This window comes from Fulmarus glacialis, unplaced genomic scaffold (assembly GCF_000690835.1).
Source record: "Fulmarus glacialis isolate BGI_N327 unplaced genomic scaffold, ASM69083v1 scaffold6309, whole genome shotgun sequence".
NCBI lineage: Eukaryota > Metazoa > Chordata > Aves > Procellariiformes > Procellariidae > Fulmarus > Fulmarus glacialis.
In genome coordinates, this window is record NW_009231290.1 from 1 (window position 1) to 19,841 (window position 19,841).

Sequence of the window (19,841 nt, forward strand, 5' to 3'; positions counted from 1 at the left end):
CAAGGACATTTTCAGATATTATGAACATTTTGGATAATAAGGAAAAGGGTTGATAGCCAAATGGCTTTGTCTTCCATATTAGTCATACTTAACATGACCTTACATTGAGAATTAGCTTGTAAAAGGGTAATACATGACAAATAGTCATTTGGAAACGAGCAGTCAATATTTATGGAGTTTATCAGATCAAATACAATGTTGTTATTTGCAGCAGCTCTTCCTGACGTGCCTGTAGTAGTTACAGCACAAAATGTTTCTGAATTGTGCTAGGTGCTGTACAAATAGGTAAGAGAGGATCCCTACGTTAGAGAATTTGCAATGTAAATGTCAAAATCTGACAGACTGGGGTCTGTCAGAGCAACGTGGGGTGAAAGAGAGTAACAGAGATCTCTGTTGAACTCACCATGCTGGCCAGTGGGAGAATAAGTGTATTTATTTGTTTTCACATTAAGCTAGTTAAAATACACTGAAAGGCTGGTGTAAAGTCTAGTGCTTCCATCCTTAGAACAAGTCTTCTTCATGTAAATAGTATATGGTTATATAGTCGGGCTGTGTTGATTAGTCTATTAACAAGGAAGATGAGCCACCTGCCTTTCACAGATCTTTCCCTGAGATCTGGGTTGCCTGTTGATCAGCTGGAGACACCGTTTCCCCGTGGCCACCTCTCTGAGCATCTCTCTGACCTGGGCAGGGGGCTGGTTATGGGCCAGATGAATTGTTTGGGATGCCTACTCAAGAGACCTCTGTAGTCCTTCTGTAATCCCCTGATCAAAATTAACCCTCTTTGTCTGACCAGGTAGATGATGTAAAAAGCATGAAGGATATATTCGGGAAGAGAAGGCTGGTGGGTTTTGGAGCCTCTCCCACATCTCCAAAGCAAAAAAAGCAGTGGGCTGCGTGAATCCCAGGCTTCGATTCAGTTTATCAGCTGCTGTCTCTCTGAAGCCCCATTCAGAGTGAGATAAGATGTGTGTGCACAGGTCAGCAGGATGAAAGCAAAGTTGTTTTCAGAGGATATCTGTAGCCCCAAGCTGCCAAAGATAGCCTTGCACCTACTTTCCCTGGCTGGAAAAGCAGTGCTGTTACTGCAACACGTACGAAAGAATCAACCAACTCTTCTGGAACAGGCTTTCTAGAGAGGTGGTCGATGCCCCAAGCCTGTCAGTGTTTAAGAGACATTTGGACAATGCCCTTAACAACACGCTTTAACTTTGGGTCAGCCCTGAGTTGGTCAGGCGGTTGGACTAGATGATCATTGTAGGTCCCTTCCAACTAAAGTATTCTACTCTACTCTGTTCTGTTCTGGGTTTGTACATTTAAGAGCTTTTTCCTAGAGGAGCTTTTTTTTTTTTTTTTTAACCTTAGATACTGCTCAGTGACTGTAAAGGGAGAGGGGTTAATGACATGGCCAGTTGCTCCAAGGATGGAAATACACTTGTGTGCTTCTCAGGCGCACCTCGTATTTCTTTTTGGCCCTTGGGCATGTCCATGTGTTCTCAGTGTCATCTCCAGACTCCCTCCTACCTCACACAGCAACGCTACATCCAGCTCCTGGAGGCTGGCATCCTTCTGATCAATGCTTTCTTGATCTCATCCTCTTGCTTGTTCCCACGGCATGAGAATTACAACTGCTTCATTCCCCCTGACTACATGGGGTGCTTCCAGAGGTGATATATGGGACTGCAGGGCAGGAGTCTGAGTTGCCTGTTGGTTAAAGAAAAAAGGATAATTAACATGTGGAGTGCGGGCAGAGCAGGTCTGTGCAACCGTAGCTGAAGGCTTTTCAAGGCAAGACTTTGACTTGCCTTAAATTGAGGTACATTAAGGCAAAACATTTTGTAAGAAAATAACCAAGTTGATATGGTGAGCTAGAGTCACCTTCCTGTTCCTAAAGGTATTGTATGGGTTCCCAGTCAGGTTTTAATCTCAGGATAACAACCCAGGTAGTAGATAGCATTGCTCCCTCCAGGTGTCCTGTCAAGCCCTTAGAGTCTGGTATCTCTATCCAGGCTGTGCTCAGCTAGAAACGATTGGAGGTGTTTATGTGACAGCTGCAATCGTGGCTGCGCCAGGGGTTGAATAAAAGACCTGCAAAACTGAACGCATGAGTTTCTAGGGCGTGAGTTCAGAAAAGAGCAAACCAGATCAAAGACAGCTCTGCTCCTGTAGCAGCTCCTGTCCAAACGGTGGGGCAGGAGAGGGCAGGTAACGGACTCAGTTATACACTGAGCTACCAGATCTGAATTTTATAAAATGGAGGCTCCTGGACATCAAAGGTTGGATGTGGGATGTTTCTCCAGCCTCGATTTGTGTTTCTCCAGCCTCTAGACCACGGAGACTCTGAGTGGGATGTGCCACCGTGGGCATGGGCTTATAAATCTAAGACAAGTCCCCTCCTGTTTGACCCTTAGACTAACACTTGGCATTACTGACTGCTAGTGACCACATGAAATCACCAGCCTGGGAGTGTGTGTGTGGTCAGGGAGCATGGAGTCACAAAAAAAGGCTGGGAGCTGGTGCAGTAGTTATTAGAAGATGAAGGTACATGTCAAGACGTGATCTCTCACGAAGCATGAGTGGTGATGCATCAGCACTAGCTAATCCAAGTCTGTGACATGACTGTGGCACCAGTCCCGTGGCTGTGACCACCGGCTGTCCTCTTCAGTCCAACTCCCCTTTCTCCAGTTTAGTGCTGGGGTATCAGGATGATTTCACGGCGCAGCTGTCACTGGAATTAAACATTGTTCTGTTGGTGAAATGTTTTCCCTCGCTGCCGTGCAGCTGTTTTGCATGTTTGATCTACACTCTGGTTCCTCCCTAAGCCAGAGCTCTGCAGCCCAACTGCTGGAGGAAAGCAGAGGCAATTGGGAGACCTGGGCTCTTTCTCTAGTTCTTTTATTGTCATTGACAAAAGCTGATACAGAGCTTTTGGTGCTGGTGGGGACAACAGAAAACTCCTCCGTGAGTTACTTCTGTGCTTTCCCTCACATCTGTCCTTCTGTGCACAGCCACCGCTCACCTTGCTGTGCCCTTTCAGATGGCTCTGCTGAGCTCCCTTCTGCTGCAAGACCCCTAAAACATTGGGGTTTGCACCAGCTGACCAGCTCAGCTGCTCACACTCACCTAGAACTGCTGCCCTGTGCCCTCCCCCTATGACCAGCTTGTTTGCTATTTACCCACCTGTAGCATGATTACTTTTAAGGGCTTTTACTCTGAGGTGAAGCGGCAGTTGCTATGTATAGAGTCAGGCTGGGTGAGCCCTGCCCTTCATCTTGTTGGCATCAGTAAGCGACAAGGTATGGTGCAGAGATGTTCAGGCTGGAGGACAAGCAGGCCACAAGAGCAGAATTTATTAGCCTGATGCTTCACCAACTTGTTCACATTGCTTTGGATTAGAGCAAACTCCTCTGTGTGGTGTTGTGGGGCAGGTTCTGCAGTGCAGACTGATACTGCTTCATTTTTAGGTAAGTCCTTAAAATACTTCTGCTGGGATCTAAGATTTTTTTGAGAGCAGAATACCTACTGTAGTAGGGCTTGATTATGAGTTTGGATGGCAGCTCAGGACAAATCAATATCATTAATAAGGAGTGTTAATGTTTAATTTTTTTCTACAGACTTATTTATTTGCATACCTCTTACCCCAGACCATCATAACCTCTTGTTCCTGCTTTCTGTTTTTATCTTCTTAAGAACCCTCAATACCCTTCAAGGAAAAACTGAAGGATCTTGAAGTGAGGGAGAAGGAATCTGCCACCTTCCAATGTGAAGTGCCTGTTCCAAGTACAGAGACGGCTTGGTTCAAGGAGGAAACCAAACTCCGACAGAGCAAGAAATACAACATCGAAGAAGAGGGCACGTATCGCCGGCTCACTGTCCAGAACGTCACCGCAGATGATGATGCTGTCTATATCTGTGAAATGAAAGAAGGGAGCAGGACCATTGCAGAGTTGACTGTCCAAGGTAAGAAAGAGTTTTGCTATTTCAGATCGGCCAAGCCTTGCCTACCAAGTCTGAGATTCACGCATGAGGCTCCAGACTCGACCTCGTGAATGTCATTTACCGCGTGTATGTGTGCGGTGAAGAACAGCGGATTCCCTTATGGTGTGAGAGGAGAGCCCTGTGGTGGGTCGGTGGGTCCCTGGGTCTCCTGCCAGGGTGTGTCTGGGACACAGGGTCACGGAGCAGGGACAGGTTGTGTTGCTGCACACAATATGTCACCTGGTGGGGACCTATGCTTAAAGGGGCTTCCTAGAAGGCAAAGTCCTTGAGCTGTAGCCCAGCACTGTAGACTTTCCTTAACATGATCCCAAGCATCAGATGAATCCCCTGGCACTGTCTCACATGCGTCTTGTCTGGTGTCTGGTGAACACAACGGTGAATCTTGTCCGAGAGCGGTGCTGACCACACCGGGAAGCTGGCTTAGCAGCTGTGGTTTATGGTCCGATGTGTGGTCAGGCTGCAGTCAGCACCAGTATGGTGTCAGACTGGAAACCAGATCCACGCTCCAGATCTCTGACATCTGGACCTGTTCTCTGGAGTTTGGAAAGCTGATGAAAAAGCAGCAAAACGTAGATATAGATCCATGTCCAAGTCGCCTGACTCTGGTGGTTTAGGACTGAAGTGCAAGGTGTAGAACCTCTATGGTGTAGGTGTCTCACAGCCAGCAGACGTCCACATCAGACACGGGCATGTCTGCAGAAGGGGCCATCAGTTCTGAACTCCATGACTTGCTGTATGAATAAGAACCTACCCATGCAACTCCAGGACCTGTAATTTTTATTTTGATGATGCTTATGCTGGTATCATTGACATCTCCTGTAGCATGAACTGAAGACCTGTAGTCGTAACAGGATTGCGCTTGTCCTGTCTCATTTGAAGCCTGACTTTACTCCTAGTGAAACCAGAAGTTTTCCGCTATGTAAATTGGTGCAAGACAGCTGGGTGCCATGCATCCTTGTGCAAATTCCTTTTTGTGTCATTAGCAAAGAGATGAGAGTGCACGTGGGCGGAGGCAGAAGGGGAAATTTAGTCCGGAGACACGGGAGGGTTGAGACAGACGTCTTTTTGTTACACCTTCTGTTAGGGCTAGACCAGCCAAACACTGTAAGCATGTTTGGCCCTGGCAGGACAGCTGGTATTTGTTTTACTTGTGTGTGCTACGGTACTACGGCATGTTCCACTAAAAAAGAGAGTGACTGAGCCAGGTGGAGCTCTCAGGAGGGAAAGGAGGCAGAGCCCTTCTTGGGGAGCCCTGTGCCTGCCCCGGGGGGAGAAGATTCGAGAGAGCAGGGTGAGGTTGGGCAAATGCTAGAGCTTGGCAGGATGCAAAGGGCTGCAGGGTCGGGGAGACTGACCGATGGCCAAGGAGCAGACACATGGCCAAGCTTCGGGGAGGATGAGCAGAGAATCAGGGTCTTGAATCCTACTGATGAAACATGTGCCTGATCTGTTGCTTCGCGAAGGAGTTCAGCGTTGCTTCTCATTAAATAGCTCTAGGTGCTTTGCCTGGGTGAGGGCTCTTCTACCTCGCAGGGACAGTTCCAGGGCTGGAGCCAGTCACCACCTGTCCATAGGGGTGGTTCCCTGATGCTTTGTCCAAGCTTTCCTGTGAATATCTTGTAACTTTGAGGTTATTCTAATAAGTGATAATCATCACAGTCACTTGGAAAGGACACAAATAAGTAAAGTTCATTCCATATGAATTTCTGGGTTGACTCTAAGAAGAAATCTGAGGTTTTCAGTGTATTTTCTATTAATTCAGGTGACTGGTGTGTTTGCCGTCTTGGTCATGTAAGTTACTGGTAACTTGGATGGAGGCAAAATCCCAAAGACAGGTGAGGGACCTGTTTGGTTTAAGACTGACCTACTTTAGCAAAGTTTTAATTTGAATTCCCAGCATATGCGGGCAATGAAAGCCGTATCACTGTCAAATCTGTTCTTGGCAAGGCCACGTACCTTGTGTTTACCCAACAGCAGACTCCGCGTGTTAGGCTAGAAGCATGAGTGACCGTAGTCGAACAAGATTGCTTTTCTCTCTTTGAAGGCCAAAATGAGTCCTTGGGATTATCTGTTCTGTATAACTCAGAGCCCAGGAATTAACTTAGGGATGTCTGCATAGTGTCTCCAATGTTTTGGTTAGGTGAGAGCTGTTGGCTAGTCCTGTTGTAGTCTGGATGCTCCAGTGTTGCCAGAGACTGTAATATTTGCTGTTTGCTGACCATAATTAATTTCTTATTTAAAGGGAACATCATTAAAAAACTTCCACGAAAGACTGCGGTCTTCATAAATGATACAGCCATCTTCTGTGTGGAGCTGGACAACGAATGCCAGAACATCCAATGGCTGAAAAATAAAGAAGAAGTGAAACCCAGTGATCGAATCTCCATCACATGCTCTGGCAAGCAACATACCATGATCATCCGAGAGTGTAAGATGGAAGATGCTGGTGAGATTGCCTTCCTGGCTGATGAAAGCAGGACTTCTACCCAGTTCACTGTGACCAGTAAGCTTCACTTTTATTCGGCGTTGGTGTTAGGTCTTCCCTAGCAAGCAGGTACTCCCGTGATAGCACAGTTGTTTTAGGTACTGCCATGGTAGGTTTGTTGTCCAAAGACAGCAGAAGGTTTGATGTCTGCCACAAAAGGCCGACAGCCTGAACGGTAGCTTTATGAAATGTTATGGAGAGATCAAAACAGAGAGAGAAGAAGAGTCCTGGGGAAAGAGCACAGCACAAACCTGTGTCTTCTCCGAACCATTTTCATTTCGTGCTGGAGTGAATGTAAACCGATAACTGAGTAAAACATGGGGTAAGGGACATGCATGTTCTCCCCATCAGAAGGTGCCTGGAAAACATCGTTTAAGTTGCGTATGTTGCAGTCGCCTTACTTCATTGTACACAGAGCACTGCGGGTGCTCCACCTATATGCTGACCTCCATTTTCCAAAATTATCGGTTTCTTTGAGGGGCTTTTATCAATTCTTGCTATGGGGATAATACTTCTTCTAGCACATGGGGGCCACTTACCTCTCTCTCTCTTCGCTGAGGATTTGGAGGGGAAAGTCAGTGAGCATCCAGTTTCTTCCTTAGGTCTTTGAGTCTACAGAGATATGAAGGCACCTTGTGGGTATGCTGGCTGTGATAGGGAAGTAGATAGGTGCCCTGAACATTTTTGGCAGAGTATTTCTGTTCTAGCAAGCAAAAACCTCTGTGAAGGAACATCTACACACATGCACATGAAGCATTTTGGGGGTAGTCAAGCGTTCAGCAGACTTGAAACATCTTACTTTGATTTTAGCTTCTTAAGCTGTTTACATTGAAGTAAAATAGATATATTAAAAAAACAGAACACGGCAAGAAAAAGGGGAAATGCCTCCTCCTGAAAATATAGTTTCCTTCCTTTTGTGGAGACCAGCAAAGCCGTGTCCTCTCTCATCCTCTCTTTGACATGACAAAGCTGGGAAGACCCTGTGAATTGGTGGTAGCTACGCTGAAAGAGGGGACCTCTGTCTTGATTAGCTTTACTTGGGGAGACTGACTATAATATGCAGGCTGGAGAATTCCTTCAGCTGGCACATCTGATCTGAGCAAGGGTTTCTCTTGACAGAGCAGTAGCAGCAGGTGCAGTGTAGTTGAGATTGGACCAGAAATGAAATTTTGGTGAAGTTGCCTAATTTTATGAAGCTTTATTTTGATGGCGTTGCATTTCATAGGCAAAAGCTGCTTCATTTAAGGCAGACAACTGCATGTGGTTTCTGGCTCTGCTGCAGTTCCAATTTGCATGTGAACAAGTCACGAACTCTAGTCACCATTTGGGAAGAATAATACCTTTTTTCTCCCACCATCACCTCCAAATTGCAATTACGGAGTGCTAAAAAGAAATCTTTAAATAAAAGTTTATAACTGCTGTATTATCTAAACTTGGTTGGGGCATTCTGATGCTGGAGCGTGTCCAGAGAAGGGCAACGAAGCTGGTGAAGGGTCTAGGGCACAAGTCTGATGAGGAGCGGCTGAGGGAACTGGGGCTGTTTAGCCTGGAGAAGAGGAGGCTGAGGGGAGACCTCATCGCGCTCCACAACTACCTGAAAGGAGGTTGTAGCGAGGTGGGGGTTGGTCTCTTCTCCCAAGTAACCAGCGATAGGACGAGAGGAAATGGCCTCAAGTTGCGCCAGGGGAGGTTTAGATTGGACATTAGGAAAAATTTCTTTCCTGAAAGAGTGGTCAGGCCTTGGAACAGGCTGCCCAGGGAAGTGGTGGAGTCACCATCCCTGGAGGTATTTAAAAGACGTGCAGATGAGGCGCTTAGGGACATGGTTTAGTGGGCATGGTGGTGTTGGGTTGATGGTTGGACTCGATGATCTTAGAGGTCTTTTCCAACCATAATGATCTATGATTCTATTCTATGATTCTATTGAGCTAAAATGAGGAAAAATTGAGGTGTCGCACTTAATATTGTGATGGTTTCTAAGGTATTTGGAAATCTTTAACATTCAACCAAGCACCTATTCAATGGGAACGGCAACGTTCAGTTTGATTTCAGACTCTGCTGTTTAAATTATGAAGTAAGTGTTGATTCATGGAATAGAAGAAGGTAAGAAGCTGCCTTCCCACAAAGAGGTATCTCTGAACAAAATATTACATTACGGTTTCTGATGGTAAGGTCAAGAGATCTGATTCCCGGGTCTAGTCTTCAGCTTAATGCTACACTAATGGGACCTTTGGCATCCATCTCTGACTGGCTGGTAACTGCGCACCCCAAAACACTTCTGTGTCTATTTATGTTATGAAGGAAAAGTGTATTGCATTGAGATTTCCTATTTTTACACTTCATGCATATCTGATTAGCTGCTTGAAGAATCCTGTGTGCTATGTTCACATCTTTTTCAATAGCTGGACAAGATCGGTGTTGGCTGTTTTAATAACATTTATCAAGCAAGCAATGATTACATATTATTTGCTTAGTATCTTGACTTGTTACTACGCCCATTTTACAGATGGGTAAACTGAGGCAGAGAGAAGATCAGTTGTCCCAGAGTTTGTTTTTTTTAGTCTAGGGTCATCGTACAGGCTCCAGCTATAGTCATGAATACTCAAGCATCTGCAATGTGTGATTCATTTCACCCGTCTCACACACCTTCTTTAAGCTGGAATTAATTGCTCCCGAGTGTGCTGTGCTCCATGGGATTACAGTTGGAGTCTGGATGACTGACTTAACCCAGACACCTAACTTTGATAGCCAAATTTAAATGAAATGAATCCTTTACCATGTCAGTAGGTGTGTAACTAAAGCATATCAGATAATTCCTAGCCTCTTGACCGTATCAGTGGCAGAACATAGTGAATAACTTTGATGGGATTTTAGCCTTCTCTAAAGGTTTCAAGACGAATGAGAGGGTGAACGTAAATTGTCATTATGCAAATACCTGCAGGGGTACATTTGTGACCTCAGGTACTGTAAAATAGCCACATCTCCTTGATTGTAGGGTCTCACGGTGGGGACATTTCTTTGTCATTTCCTTTTGAAGTTAATTCCCCAACCCCAAAACCTGGCTCTGCATAAATTACTAAACGAGAGATCACCAATGACAGCTATCATTCTTGGTAGACAAAGTTACAAAAGGCTTTCTGAATGGGGTTAGCACAAAATTCAGAAGCAGGACAGAGGACAGATACCCAGATGAAAGAGGCTGCAGAGAACAGCCAAGCCTGTGTAACAAGCAACAGAGATCTCCATAACTCTAAAACCCATGCACTGTTTATTCATATCTATCTTATATCTCTAAAATGTCCCAGTTGCACAATGTTTAGCAGCTCTTTGTTGAAACCCGTTGAGGATCTGGGCTGAAATGTTTAAGTGTATGGTTGGAACAGATTCTTGAGAAGAAATGGAGGACATAGACTCCTGGCAGAGGCTGCTTTTTATGGGGTGGATTTACATTGCTGCACAGGATGCCACATCTGTGTGTAAAGCATTGCAAAATATCGCGTACATTGCCACGCATTGGTTCTCCCAGGCACATCTATGTTCCTGACTGCAGGGACGTGTATGGTTGAAATTCTGACAGAAGATAAATACCAGCAGACTTACAATATTAGTGCAACTATCCCTGTGCAATGATGTCTAGTAAGGAGGGCAAAATTGTGCCACCTTGCCAGAGTAATCCCATTGAGGTATTTTCATTTTTATTTATTTTTTTAGCCTGGATTCACACCAGGGAAGTGGAACAGGAATTTAGTGCACAGAATTTTGAACAACCTCTGATGGTGGTTTTACCCATCTTCTGAGTGAAAATAACAAGCTGAGTGTTAGTCTGCTTTGCCCAGGAGCTGTATAGGAAGTGGTGTGGGTCTGTGTCTAGCACTGAAAATTTAAGCCTATGAATTGTTCATTGTAGACTCTCTGTCTGTGCAGACAATTGTAACATTGTGTTGAAATCACACGTTTAGCTGTGGAGGTAGGCGTATTGTACATTTTTGTGTAGTCCAAAAACGTCTTCTGTCCATTCTCTTGCTTTTCCATCTCACATCAATGTTTTATGGAGGTTTATTAAGCAAAAGTAGCTTTTAGTCCGGTGTAAGCTTTTTCAGTGAGGCACAGTAGGCACAGTGAGGCACAGTAGCTTTTGTGCTCTGACATAAACTTCTTGCTCTGTTTTCTTTTTTTTTCCCTTTGTGCAGCTCCCAAAAAACCTCCCACCCAACCCCCAGCTGACCCTGTGGTGAAAAATAAAACAGAAACCTCAGTGACGCTAGCATGGTCCCCTCCGAAGATGGACCGCCCCATTCCAATCGATGGCTACGTTGTGGAACGCAAGAAACTAACTGGCTTTACCTGGGTGAGGTGCCACGAGTCTCATGTCCCTGTCCCAGAGTTCACGGTGAGCAACCTGTCAGAAGAGGCTGACTATCAGTTCAGAGTGTCTGCAGTCAACGCCTATGGACAGAGCCCCTACCTGGAGTTCCCAGGGAGCATGCACCTTGGTGAGCACAAAACCGTCATAAAATGGGTCAGTCTGTGCTGATCTGCCATGTGGGTGCTCTAAAGACGTATCTCATGACTTTGAGGAGGATAGAGCAATAGCACAGCAAAACCTTTCTCGTTTCAACCACTGACCGTTGCCAACGTGATGGTTGGGTTTCTGTGATAGAGCTTTGAGTAGGCTTATATTCCAATATCTCACACCAGGCTGTGTGAGAGGCAGAGCTCTCTGCAATGGACCTTAAGCCTGTAAGTGCTTCTTCTAGACCTGGTATGAAAGGAAAAATTGAAGTGGGCTTATAATATAATTTTCAGTATATAAATGAGATATCAAACTTGCACCTAGAGAATATTTATGGATGATCATACTGTCATGAAAACCAGGTTCCAGTCAGTCTCTCTTTAATCTTAGAGTTACTAGGAGAAATATGGGGGGTTTACTTTATTTCTAGGGTGCCAATAGAATCATTGCGAGCAATGGGATTGCTTCTTCCTTTGATTCGTTGGTGGTTCAGGCTTGTTATGCCTTTAAACATCTTAGGGGAAAAGTAAAATATGCCTGTTGCTCTTTCCGTGCAGAAAGAGGACTTGCCCTAATGCCAGAAGTCAGTCACCTGCAGCTGTAGAAATCAAATCCTGTTGACCAACCATGCGTTGCCTTCAGTGCATGCAAATTGTATAAGGCTGCAGGATTTTATTCTCCTGTCTTGTTTACCCCAAGAGCTTCGTTCTTAGGAAGGACTATTCTCCAGCATGGCAGTCTTCTGTCCTTTGGTCTCAGAGATACGTGTTGTTCTTCTTCCCCAGAACCAGTCCTGGCTGTGAAAACCCCCCTGACAACTGTTGAAGCTGTACCTGGAGGGGATGCCCTTTTTACTGTTGACCTCACGACGACATGTTCCGGCACTTGGTATCTTAATGGTAAAGTCTTACAGGAAAGTGAGACCTACATCATTAAGAGAACCCAAACTACTCACACCCTGATCATAAAGAATGTCACCAAGAACGATGATGGAGCAGAAGTGAAATTTGTTGCCGATAACGTTGACACCAGCACCAAGATGAGAGTGAAAGGTATTTACCTTGATCACTGTCCTTTCTTCTTCCAGTCAAGGGGTGGTTGCTATGACCTGATGGGACCCTGAACTGGGTCTGGAGGCTTTTACTGATGCCTGGACTATAGGAAGTACCTGAAATTGCATCAGATGAATTAATGTGGGTCCTGGTAATGACCTAACCATGACAGCACAGAGCTCAGAGTGAATCTGTGGATCTAGCCAGCTGCTTGGTATCTGAACTAGACTGCTTAACATCAGCTCATGAATTTCTGTAGTTCACAACCATCAGTGAGTGGATTCTGTCACCAGATCTACCACTGAGTCACCTTAGACTAGTAATTTCAGCTCCAGGTTTGGCTAGTCTTTCTGACTATAGTGGAGCCTTTCAAAAGTAAAGGAGCATTAGTTACTAACAAAGTTTTTTTTCTTGGAGTTTTTTTCCTTTCATCCATGCAGTGAGCCCAGCCCAGAGAGCTGTTTATCCTGTCCACGTGCAGGTGTGTGCCTTTGGGTGACCCCAATGGTTGTACTGACAATATTCCCACTGCCTATGAGAGGAGCTTGGAGGCTGGCTCAGACACCTCGGGGTTAAAAAGAGGTATCTCCTCAGCTAAACCTCAGAACTTGGTTGACTGACCTGTCTAAACATACCTGCTAAGTGCCACCTGAGATGGCCTAGGGTGTCTGAGGCATCCACATGGGGTGGCAGGGTGAGAAACCAAACCAGGCAGGGCTCCAGAGGTGCTGGACACCAGTAGGGGAATCACTTGTGTGGGGCTCTTCTGTATCACAAGTACCACATCACATTATCATTTTATATCAAGCCAAAGAAAACCGCTTTGTATTTACAGATGTGTGTGATGTATAAGTTAGTATCATGTAACTCGATTTAGCATTGAGAGTTGGGTGCTCCAGCTTTCCTCTATGAAATGACGATAAGATCTGTATCTACCTACACTGCATGGCAAAAGGTAATGAATAGACATTCATTCTGGAAGGATGTGTTTGACTTTGGGTGACAATCTCTGCAGAAGCATGTTTAGAATATTATTAATCAGTAGAAAGTTTTGCTTTTTTTTTCTTTTTCTTAGTGACTCTGACAATAAAACCAGGTTGGGTCTCTTGGACTGGAAAAAATTGCTTGGTATTGACATGAGTGTGAGGGCAGGAACAGGACCTAATTCTCTTTCAAAGATCTCATGGTCTACGGCAGACACATATCAGGGACACGTTAACCCGCTGTAACTTGCAATAACAAGACCTTTGCTGCTGACAGGTGCTGCAGTGAGATTTACCAACAGGAGCAGAGATGTAGAAAAGGTCTCCGCTCGGCTGCGGGAGGAAGCCAAACTTCAGGCCGAGCTTTCGGACACAGAGGCTACTGTGAAGTGGATGAAGGATGGGAAAGAGCTCAAGGCCAGTGAAAAATACGAACTTCATACTGTGGGGAAGATGCACATCCTGAAAATTCGCAACACTGCAGCAGAGGATGCTGGAGTTTATGAGTGCGTTTGTGAAGGGGATAAAATGCTCTATCAACTTTCAGTGAAAGGTATGTGACCGCTTGGGCTGCTTTGTATTAATGGCCCGCTCCTGCCCTAAGCCAATGGAGTCACCAAGGGACAGAAAGGGAGTGCTCCAGAGGCAGTGCAGGGAGGTTGTGGTAACTCCCCATCAACATCTAGCGTTGACAGTGTCTGTAGTCCCAGAGTAGGAGAACTTGGGAGTAAACTTGGGTCTCAGTGGTAAGAGCTGTGCTTTCACTCAAATTGACGTCGTCTTATTTCGTGAGATTGAATGGTGGGTAGTGAAAAGGTGCTCTTGTGATGAAGAAATTCAGCCGCAGGGGCAGGACATGATCCCACGTCTGCCCTATTCTTGCTATGTGATATCGGACAAGTCACTGAGGAGCTAGTTCAGCTCTGATTAAAGTTCTGATGGACCAAGATCATCTTGGCATCATGGGATTTCTTTGTTATTTGTTTGTTTTTTGTTTTCTCTCAATACCCTGGTGAATAAGAACAGACCTTTCCAGGGCACATTGGATGGCTTGACCCATTTCTATTTGCAAGGTATTCAGATGGAGGACTGTATAGAACAAACAGCAAAATGTCATTTTCTTTTAATATTGCCATTTGTTAGATTTGAACCAGCACTGTTTTATAGCTGCCCTGTTGTTCGGCTGTTCTTGTTTTCAAGGCAGTCCCTTCCCTCCCGATTGCATGCTACCTAGCTGGTGGGCACATCCACTCCCAGAGCAAGACACAGAGACTTGAACCTTTCCCCTGAAACCATCAGCGTTAAGCCTCCCTCTTACAAGCCTTCCCATCTGTGCAAGCTTTTATGAACTAGTTCATAGGAGAGGTTCCTCTGCCTTGAATGGGACCAGGTTTTGGCTGAAAAGCCCCAGTATATCCCAGATCATTCCTCATGGGTATCATCTAGATGTCTACTGAGGTTCAGAGTATAAAACCTGACTCAAGACAGTCTAGCCTGTTGTCAGACATTGTCTGGGGCGAGCTCCATAGCTATTTCGCTTTCCATAGCTATTTCGCTTTCCATAGCTATTTCGCTTTCCATAGCTATTTCGCTTTCCATAGCTATTTCGCTTTCCATAGCTATTTCGCTTTCCATAGCTATTTCGCTTTCCATAGCTATTTCGCTTTCCATAGCTATTTCGCTTTCCATAGCTATTTCGCTTTCCATAGCTATTTCGCTTTCCATAGCTATTTCGCTTTCCATAGCTATTTCGCTTTCCATAGCTATTTCGCTTTCCATAGCTATTTCGCTTTCCATAGCTATTTCGCTTTCCATAGCTATTTCGCTTTCCATAGCTATTTCGCTTTCCATAGCTATTTCGCTTTCCATAGCTATTTCGCTTTCCATAGCTATTTCGCTTTCCATAGCTATTTCGCTTTCCATAGCTATTTCGCTTTCCATAGCTATTTCGCTTTCCATAGCTATTTCGCTTTCCATAGCTATTTCGCTTTCCATAGCTATTTCGCTTTCCATAGCTATTTCGCTTTCCATAGCTATTTCGCTTTCCATAGCTATTTCGCTTTCCATAGCTATTTCGCTTTCCATAGCTATTTCGCTTTCCATAGCTATTTCGCTTTCCATAGCTATTTCGCTTTCCATAGCTATTTCGCTTTCCATAGCTATTTCGCTTTCCATAGCTATTTCGCTTTCCATAGCTATTTCGCTTTCCATAGCTATTTCGCTTTCCATAGCTATTTCGCTTTCCATAGCTATTTCGCTTTCCATAGCTATTTCGCTTTCCATAGCTATTTCGCTTTCCATAGCTATTTCGCTTTGAACTGGCAAGTTCGCTTTGTGAACTTCAAGCCTTTTGATTTCTGTGTTCCGTCCCGTAACTCACCCCTCACCTTCTTCCCAGCAATGATCACACTGTTTCTACACTGAGTACATATGAGGTGCTTCATCATCTTATTCTGCTGGCTTCTTGCCCTCCTTAGTCTCTGTAGAAACAAAGCCCCAGAGTAATGTGTGTGTTTTGCAGTTGACAATCACTTGGTTACTCTCAAAAGAGGTGCGAAGAGAGCTAAAAAATTAATTAAAAACGGTGACTACATTTATGAAGGGAGGAATTTGCTGCCTACACTTCTTAATTTTGGTTTTCTTCTCTCTCTCTGCCTCTTTAGCATCATTTTTCATTCTTTAGCAGATCTACCCACAGATTTAATTGAATTAGCTGATGGATGTTTCCTTGTGCTTTTCACTGTAATGTGACTATCAAATGAGTAATCAACGCTATTATTTTAAAAATCTGTGTTGACAAGCTGTAACTTAAACGTCTGCTGTTTGTAGCTTGATTCCTGGAGAATCAGCTTTGATACATCTCCTCTTTCAGCATCGCTGCCTTTTGTCTGTTCCTCCTGTAAGTCAGAGGCAGCTAGCTGGCGAATCATTTGATGTGCAGGTCAGCTGTGTCTGGCACACGGGCATCACGTGGCTGCCGAGAGGCCACCGTGCTGAGCCATGGCCAGAGGTGTGTCACTCGCCGGGCCTCCTGCCCAAAAGAGCCCCGCTAGAAAATGCACTTGCCATTTGTCACGGCAGTCCCTCCGCTGCCATGAGACTTTACGTGCCAGGCGTCCTCTGGCACATGACCTCCTGCGTCGAAAAGGGACATCCGAGAAGTCTCCTTCAGATTGCCGCGGTTGTATTTTTCACTCTGGTTTTCTAAGGAAGGGGAAGGTGCGTGAATGAACCTATCTCCCTCTTCTTCCTCCCAAACCTTTTAACCTGTGGACTGAGTTCCACTAATGCTGGTGGAGAAGTAGATGTCTCAGCAGCGTTTGGCCCCTGCAGGCTTCATGGGTGTAAGCGGTTGGGTAGAGGAGAAGGACCGTGGTGCTATCCTACTGAAGGGAAAGCTCCCCCATTATAAGTCATTAGAGAAACAAGTGGAAACAGGCCCCAGGAAAAAACAATAAGAAAGGTTTTCCCTGGTTTAAATGCTTCTGGTATGACTTCTTTACCCATAGGTATTGCTTCTGATAAGCAGACTTAGTAAACCCTAGAAAACAGGGCTGGTAGGGACCTGGAGAGGTCACATGCAAGCTCCTGTCCCTGCCAGAAGCTGGAGATTGAACGGAGTCTCTTGAGGACCAGAACCGGAGAGGCCCTTGGCTGCACCTTCACATCCTTCCCTTCCCTTTCCCTGTTTGTTTGCTCATTGGGTATTTCTTAGTCTTTGACTGGGGGAGATTTGGGACTGGGGTTTTCTTTTTCTTTCTTACCTGTGCACTGCTTGGCAAGTCGATTCACTCTTCATTTTTAGGTCTCCAGACTCTGCCGCTGTACAAGCTGGTGAATATTGGTTCCCTACCAAATATTTGCCCGTAACTAAAAGCACTACCACAGACTTGGAGAAATCTAATGTTCTTAAAAGCAAGGAAACTAAATGCAAAACCCATCCTTTAGTCTTTGAGCTAAAGGAGAATCCCCACGTATTGCACCAGGACGTAGCACTGATAACACCACCTTTGGAGCAAAAGTCTGAGAGCGTCACGCTTAGCTGGTCCAGACCATGGACTGTAACTGTTTGTTACAGTATCAGCAGTGAAAAATAATAACGGCTTTTGCCAGGCATTCTGCAGAGAGTTGTTAATTTGTATTGTGCATGCATGTTCTTGAAATTAAGGAAAAAATGCATATATAATCAAGGCTTTTATTTTAGTAGCTTTGATTGCACAGTCCCAATAAAGTGATTTGGTTGTGTGTGTTGTTTTAAAATAATGTGTTAAGAAGATGTTTGAAAATTAATTCCATTATCTAGAGTAAAACGGGACTGTGATTTTAGGCTCATATTTTTAGCTAAGATATTGGTGGGTTTTTGAATCTTTGCTTTGAGGCTATTGGTGACTCAATTATTCCACTGTTTGTTAATATGGTGCCAGATTTATTATTTACCCTCTATGCTCCAGTTAATTTCCAGGAAGAAATTTCTTTTCATTTCAGTCCTATGTGATATCTGTATGGATTTCTAATTTAATATAATTTAATTTACATTTTAACCTCTTTTAGAGTCGATTTATTTGCCAGGTGGTTACAATACAATGATTCAATAACCTTCATTGCTTTCCCTCCCGTTTGCTTGTGTCATATTTTTCCTCACCTCTCCCAGATATTTTCTTAAAGCCCTATTGCCTAGGGCTTCCTCTCCCCTTGGCTCAGCCTCCTGTGTTGTATGTGCTCTAGTTTTTGGTCGTATGATAATCAGGTGTATGGTTTACAAAGGCTGGATTTTGGCTGCTTTTGCATTAGAATCTAGTGATTGGATCCATAATTAAACATGCATATTTGGTCTTATGATAAATTAATACCTAATGTAGGTGAAAGTGTTGTATACATTTACTGATGTCCACGCAATTCTTTACCAGCGCTGTGTGTCTGTATTTTGTTTCAGCACTTGCAAACTTCGTAAACAAAGAGAAAACTGGAGGAGTTATCAGGGCTGTCTCTGGAAAACAGGCTGAATTTGTTTCTGAGACCTCTGAGGCCAACATCATGGTTAAGTGGTACAAAGATGGCAAAGAAATCACAGCCAGCAAGAAATTCACCATGGAAGATAAAGGAAAACTGCATAAGCTTGTGGCTTCGGCTGTGACAAAAGAAGATGAAGGAATATACACATGCAAAATTGGAGATGACACTCTTATTTTTGATTTAAAAGTCTCAGGTAAGTTCGTGATGCAAGTATGGGATCCGAGTCTGCGTTAGAAACTCAGGATTTGGTTCATTATACTTGTCTTACCTTGTAGATTGCCAGTTTTTTGGGCCAAGATTGCACAGTACTATTTCAGAGACTGTGACCCCGACTGCGAACCCTATGCAAATCCACAATATGGACAAATAATATAACGATGCTGTTATGTATTCAAGTCAGCACAAGCTTTTACAGGGTTGGAATCATGACTCAAACACCCCACTGGTTGAACAGGCTGAGAGCCACATCTGGCCTTTATTCTTTTAGCTCAGGGTTTGCCTCAGCATATACATTGTCTTTGAACCTCCTTACCGAGGTGGTCCTAAAGTCTTACTGTGAAAGCCCCGTGTCCACCTTTGACAAGTTTAACCCCTGATTTTGAGAGTTAAGCGTCTCCTGCTGTTTCCAAAGGACACTGTGATCTCTGAGACATCTCCCTGTGGTACTGTAAGTGAAGCCATTAGTTCACGGCACATGCCCATCAGCATAAAGCACGTGCTAAAGCACGTGGCTGTCACTGATGCATTCCAGTCCAGGATGGAGCCAGAGTATAAAATGACACAAGAATTTATCTGTGAAATTCAATATCTGTGAAATTCAAACTGATTCAATTTGCATAGCCTGGTGGGAACCTTTCTTCTGAAAGAGTTTTTCTGACTTATGTCTGGAGCCTAATTTTTAACCCAGTCTGAAGTTACAAATTGAAACTCTGCTGAAAGCTTCTCATGGTGTGTCTACATGCAATGCAGTTTAAGAGAAGTAACGACTGAGTGCTTGTCATCTCTAACAGTACATCCATGTTGCTATGATGCTGTCCATCAGCTACCTAAAAACTCATCAGAGCTGATTAATCTAGCACAGCACTAGTCTTGAGGGATTGCTACAGGGTTTACTGAGCTAGAGGGATTGCTTCCAGTTTACAACTGGCGTTTGCTCAGGTATTCTCTCTGCATCCTGCCTTCAGTTCTCTTTGGTTGAGAATCCAACATTATGCAATTTCACTTGGAGTGTAATTCATAGTCCCTGACTTTACCCATTGAAAAATTGGTCTAAAAGGGCCAACCAGGCTCTACCCGAACTGATTGATGCAAAGTGAAAGATACCTCCAAAAGGCAATTTATAACATCTGATTTATATTGTCTGGTGAGAGCTATCTAAGATAGATTTAAAAAGTTTTCTGGAGCTGCCTTTGTCTGAACATCAAGTACAAAGGAAGCCTGCATGATTACCTGAGACTGGGTAACTAACTTTTTGATGACCATGTGTAGCTTAGGTGAATCTCACCTGAAACCCCTATGACGAAACATCACATGGCTCAGACAAAGAAAACTGGTATCTGCTAACTAATTGTGTACCTCCATGAGCTTTTTGATGAACAAGGATTGAGTTATAGCCTGTTAACAAAACCTTAGCTAGGGCAACTTCCACCTTGTTTCACATGTCACCATAAAAAGTTTCCAGAGTGCTAAGAAGTACTGCACAGTCAGGGGATAGTCTTAGGAGTAATTACTTAGGGAAGTAATCTGTCTTTGTGGTAATGAGTTACCCCAGTAATCTTGAACTGCAGGTGTACTCT

The 19,841-nt window shown here is 44.4% G+C and overlaps 1 protein-coding gene across 1 annotated transcript; it reads left to right on the forward strand.

Moving 5' to 3' along the window:
* Nucleotides 1–3,187: 3,187 nt before the first annotated feature.
* On the forward strand, nt 3,188–18,238 carry LOC104081669 (obscurin-like; the record flags this gene model as incomplete). Its single annotated transcript, XM_009584504.1, has 7 exons — nt 3,188–3,296; nt 3,691–3,960; nt 6,242–6,502; nt 10,675–10,977; nt 11,783–12,049; nt 13,310–13,585; nt 17,966–18,238. Coding segments are annotated over exons 1-7 (1,759 nt in total), but the record flags the coding sequence as incomplete, so codon positions are not given.
* Between the last annotated feature and the right edge of the window lie 1,603 nt (nt 18,239–19,841).